General features: G+C 35.6%; 1 protein-coding gene across 1 annotated transcript in view; it reads right to left on the reverse strand.

The window, feature by feature from the left end:
• Positions 1 to 5,744, reverse strand: part of LOC149532669 (mannan endo-1,4-beta-mannosidase 2-like) — a 99,018-nt gene extending 93,274 nt beyond the window's left edge. Inside the window, exon 1 of the mRNA XM_089804833.1 lies at positions 5,159 to 5,744. Within this exon, the coding sequence (XP_089660959.1) occupies positions 5,159 to 5,512 (354 nt within the window). The 5' untranslated portion in view covers positions 5,513 to 5,744. The remainder of the gene's footprint in view (positions 1 to 5,158) is intronic.
• Between the last annotated feature and the right edge of the window lie 256 nt (positions 5,745 to 6,000).

The raw sequence follows: 6,000 nt of genomic DNA on the forward strand, positions 1-6,000 counted from the left end.
CAAGTGAAGTGACACATCTCTTTAAATAGAGATTGCCTTCCCCATAGTCATGACTTTCTATTCAACCTCAAGTGCTTCTTTATGAATTCTAATTGGTGCTATCAAAATTTAATTAGTTTCCCTAGTTCTCAATCGGCCTCTAGCTAAATATATTCTTTTGATTTTGGTAAGCCCTTTTAAATGAAGAATGTTAATTATCCTTGGTCAGTCATTCTTTCACTAAAGTTGTATTCTCTAACATAGGTCAGTGCCTACAATAAATCACTGCGCTTTCAATCTCTATCCACCTCTTTATAAACCAATGCTATTTTAACTCCTTTAAATCTTGTTGGTCTCTTATTATGTTTTAGTCCAATTGCCTAGTTATTATTTATTAAGCTGCAATTTTCTTGTAAGTGATTGCCTTCATGGTGGGGGCATCACAATCTACCCTTCACGAGATCGCTTGTCCACAAATAATTTTAGATTGAGATGATTAAAAAATTCTGCTCCTTCCCAACTGGCATCTTCCACAAGCGAATTTTTCCATTTAACAAAAAATTCTAGAATAACCTTATTCCTTAATTTCTTCTCTTATATATCAAGGATAGTCTCAGGTTCCAAAGTTAATTTTCCTTCGACATCAAGTGTAGATGTCGACATCAAGTGTAGATGACTCCGAAAGCAGTGTAGCACATTGCCCTAACACTTTCCTGAGGTTTACTACATTGAAGACATCATGAATTCGATTGTCTTCCGGTAAATCCAATTCATAAATGACTTTGCTTATCCTTCAAACAATCTTCTATGAGCCATAAAATCGTCACTTGAACTTTAAAGCATGACTCCCCTTCATAGAAGATTGTTCATAGGTTGCAATCTTAGGAAAACTAAATCTCACACTTTGAATGTCCATTCAGTTCTTCATCGATCAGCATACATCTTTTATTGATTTTGTCCATAGTGCATGTTATCTTTCAAAATGTCTATACTTTGTTGCACCAAATACCTAGCTCTCAAAACTCAACTTCAGTAAGAATTAAATCTCCAAATGATGCCACCCCATACTCATATAATACATTGAAAGGACTCATCGCTATCAATATGTGATCAGTGGCATATAACAATGTTCCTTGAGATGTAGCGATTTGATCCATGCAGCTTGTTGCCCAATGACATAGTCAACAAGAAGCACAAGTTATGTTCCTGCCATTTGATCCCCAAAACAAAGATGGTCATTAAGTCAAAAAAGGGAAGCACAAAAAGTGTTCCTGCTATGGCAACCCATGAAAGGTGTCATATCCCCCTCATAAGAATGAAGAAATTAATCTTATTTTCATTTTTAGACTTCAAAATATTTGATGTATTTAGTCAATTAATACCTAATATATGAAATTGATACAAATTTAATATGTAAAGTTGATTAATAATTTAATATCTATTATATAAAAGACAAAAGCCTACAACGCAACAGTAACTTGCGAGCCTCTCATGTGGGAGGTCTTGGGTTCGAATCTACCTTTGCTTACCATATAATAATAATTAATTCTAACAAATAATAATAATAATTAATCTAAGCTTCTTCCATTTACTGATCAAAAAAATATATACATATATATCTATTATATAAAATTAGTCTCACTTGATATATTTGATAAATAATATTAATATCATTTCATGTAATTGCCAGAATTAATTAACTCAGATCTAATTCTCAATAATATTATCTTTAAAATATTAATCAATATTCAATAATGCTATTTATCTCCTCAGACAACGGTTAAGGAGAATAAGTCCTCAAACAAACAGAAAACATATTGACCAGGCTGAAGTGGCACAACTGATGCTTTGGAAGGCCACGTGGGAGGGGATCCATCTAGTATGGACACCAAAATGGGGCATACATAGGTGGTCCTCTCTTCTGCATTAAGCACACAAAAGAAAAAGCACAGCAGATTCAGAAAAAAATAGAAAGACAGGGAAGCATACCAGACTTATGACCAGTCAGCAATAATAATAGATATAAAATTGCCAAATAGGAGAAGAGGGTTCTGCACAGTAAAGCTATCAAGTAGCCGATGAAAGCACGAGTTATAAGCACAGGATGTTGACAGAGGCAGAGCCAACAAGGAAAAGTCAGAGTTCTATAAGAGGATAGATCAGACAGAGAAAGGGAAACAGTAACTTCTGAACCACAATTAGATTATAAAGGTATGTCATTTGACATAAACACATATGCCTGTGTATCATTAAACTATTGTGTTTCTAATTTGTGTATGTGCTATTTTATATGTACTTCTGACCATATATACCTGGGTATTACCAAAACTTCCAGACAAATTCATCATATTATCTGATATAAATATATAAAATAATAAATATGAAACATACAAGTATCTCCAGAAAAATGCAATTTATTATACTGATTCTACATTGGACTAGAATTATTTCATACAAATAAAAGTCAACTCAACCAGGATTAGCATATATATTTATATGTTTCATCAGTCTGCAATTATTAGCCATGTAAAAATGTGACTTAGAATACGATGTGATTATTACTTCACAAGATGGTTAAGTCCCAAGGTGGAATTGACCGTGCTACATCATACAAAGGCACTAGGTAAGGCCTACAGTGGAATGGGCATAAGCTACATCATGCAAAGGCACTGGATAAGGCCTGCAGTGGAATGGGCAAGGGTTACAATATGCACCTTTACGATGTGAAACTAGTAGATGGAAGGTGCCTAAGGAGGGATGGGAAGAAAGAATATATACCTTCTGCAGCAAGGGAGTGGTGGAAACAGAATGGCACTTTGTGATGGAGTGTACGGCTTACGAAGATATTCAAAATAAGTACAATGACAACTTACAGGTGAACAATATGAAGGAACTTTTCAAGGAGGCAAGATTACACAAGACGGCTAATCTACTAATACAGCTCCACAACAAAAGGAACAACCTGGAGAAAATTCAGCAGGCTGCTTAGTTGTTCTTTTGGTCCCTTAGACCGGTGCATCATTAAAATCCTTTCATTTCAGTGTACATCATTCAAGGACACTCTTTGCAAGGGATAGTCAATACCGGTGTTAAATGCTATACATGCACAACTTCAAAAGCCTTGTTATCTGGATATCCAGATTAGTGTTTGTATATCTCTTTATCAACTCGTAAGGCTTAAGATACATTATATCATGCTAGCAATTAGTTTATGTATGTATAAATGTACACTTTTTCCTTAGCTGTTGGTTGGAGGACTTTTCTTCAAAGTACAATGGACAAAATATCCTACTCAGTAAGCCACCTCTCTAACCTTAGTTGTTGTAAATTGTGTTGTAGGGCACAATTTAAGGTAAATTCTAGAAGGGAACGTTAGAAAAGGGCTGCTGAATGAGTATTTGTATTAATGACATGGAATGTCCTTACTAATAGATTTCTTTGGGTCTATGTAGGATGCTTTCTCTTGGTCCTTTATATGATTACTAATAACTTTAGGATGCAAATGCTGGCTGCAACTGTCAAAAATAAGATCACACTACAAAGAATTCCATTCTAAACTTTTAATTTATTATGTTACCAATATGTAATAATACATTATTTTACCATATCAAAAAACCGTGTAGCAGTAACAAGAAAAGATAAGGTTATGTCATATAAGTCGTGCTGCTCAAGCCTGCAAATTTTATAAAATAATACTGTCCTTTTTCTTATATACTGCTGTAATTTTTGCACATAAAAAAATACTGTCCTTTTTCTTATATCCTGCTGTCATATTTTGCAAACTCTCAGAATTTAATGCGAATTTGTTTCCTGAACAAATCACAAACTAAGTGTTAGGTTTGTTAAACTTCTGGATTCAATTGTGTACGATATCTAATCCAGAAGTCTAACAAATCTAACATTATAGACTCCGGAAATTATATCTCTACAAAGGTTTAAGTTTTCTCAGTTCTAACCTATTAGGACCTTGGGTATTTTGTCTACTTTTTATTTTCATTAATTAGATGTACATTGAAGCATCGGGAGACATCAGAAAACACCCCTGCCTGCCGGACGTGTCCATCATATAGGAGATATCTACCTTCATCTAGGTTTCTTAGTTTCCAAATATTTCTTCTGAAAGTCATCCAGAATGATGACCTAAGAAGCCTTCTGATAAATTTGCAATTGAAATGAAACTTATGGAACTTAAGTTTTTCCCCTTACCCGTGCTTTCCAATGAGACCCAAATCTAAACGAACTGTTACCAAAATACTTTTACAATTACTTCTCTTGTGATCTCATAAATACTACCGCTGTTATACGAAAGGCATAAATATGTGGGTAACATGCTAATTGATGCTCATGCATGTCTTAGACGTTGCCATTTATAATAAATAGATGAAAAGCAGACCACGAGTGACAAAGCCAGCTACAAGTGACATATGAATTTTAATGGAATGAATACAATATTCCAGTTCCAAATATACGAGCACATAATCACTGACAGTGGAAACCTAATGTCTTTGATATAATATTCTAGTTTAATAGTGCATTTGGTGCAAGTTCCAGGTGAATTTTGACAAAACAAACTAGTAATAGCCCTCAGGCAAATCTTCTAAGCTAAAGGGTGTGATAGCTCAATGGTACATTTGGCACAAGTGCCGAGAGGAATATAGCTTCTAAACTCGAAAGTAGTTTTAGATTGACGACAGTGCAAGACAGGTAAATTTTGACCGAGTGGCTTCTAAGCTGACTGGTATTCTTGGTTTGAACCAACAGTTGAGGGTGAATCCAACGTGAACAGATGTCATTCGACATGCTTGCAAGCCTAGTGCAATGGTTATGAAAGTGAGGTTCATAGTAGTGCTTAATGACTTGGGTGGACAAGAGCCCCCTAAATTATCCTAATATAATCGCATGTAGATGCAGAGCATTTCAGAGGAACATATCCTAACATAGAATTTGACATGCCTGATTCGCTTAAAAGTTAGAAGGTGCCCTGATTTTGCTGGGGAAAACAAGGGGTCTGTAAATAAGTGGAGAATAAAGATCGATTACCCACTAATTTCGCTCGTGAAATACAAGTTGTCTGTAGAAAGGAAATTCACCCACACACAGCCCATTTATGTGAAACGTTTAAAATTCAGCCCAAAGAAGTACACATATGATCACGACGAAAAAAGAAAGATGATCTTACCCGAAAAACGCTTTCATCAAAAACCCCTGGAGATATTTGCAGTGCGTTGTATCCTCCATCATTGAAGGCCCAGGTTCGAACCACATTGAGACCCATCTGAGCCCCTCGCTTCAGAATAGTTTTAGTTCTATGCCTGGACCATTCGCCCACACTCTGGTCCATCAACCAGTAGGAATTCCACCCATTAATATACATTGCCTTCCCATCCACCACAAACTGAGATCCATTCCTTCCCACAAAGCTCATATACGGCTGCCAAAGAGGAATGAAGCGAACATGCCCAAAATTCAAGTAGAGAACCGCAATGCAGGATGCTACTCCCAGTACTGTGTACAATCTTGTGCCTTCCGACATTGTTTAGATTATTTTTTAACCGATCTGATCACAATGTGGCTTAACGGATCATATGGGAGGTATTTTGAGCGTACCCAAAACTACTATAAATAAGAATAATAACCATGATAATCTCCCGGTATATTCGTCTCGTCAAACTGGTCGTTGTCTAGCATACCATTCAGGCCTCACGACGGATTCAAAATGGGTAAAGATTACCTTGCAAATTATTATTATGAATGTGGACTGATTCAATCATTTGGCTACGAGAGGTAAGAAGTTGTTTTGTTCGAGAGGGCCACCTGCACTATTGTGACATGGACTTTGGTCGGTTGGATGTTAAAGCGAAACCTGCATTATTTCATTCTAGATAAAATGTTTTTATAATAGCAATTTGAGATAGCAATAGTAATATTAAATCTAGTTTAAAGGTGATCAAACAAGAGCTCTTTGTAGAACTAGAGCTTTTTAAAAATAAAGGATATAATAGTAAAAATAATACTTACAAA

The sequence above is a fragment of the Cupressus sempervirens genome, chromosome 10 (genome assembly GCF_028749045.1).
Source record: "Cupressus sempervirens isolate cs-2001-9-10 chromosome 10, ASM2874904v1, whole genome shotgun sequence".
Taxonomy (NCBI): domain Eukaryota; kingdom Viridiplantae; phylum Streptophyta; class Pinopsida; order Cupressales; family Cupressaceae; genus Cupressus; species Cupressus sempervirens.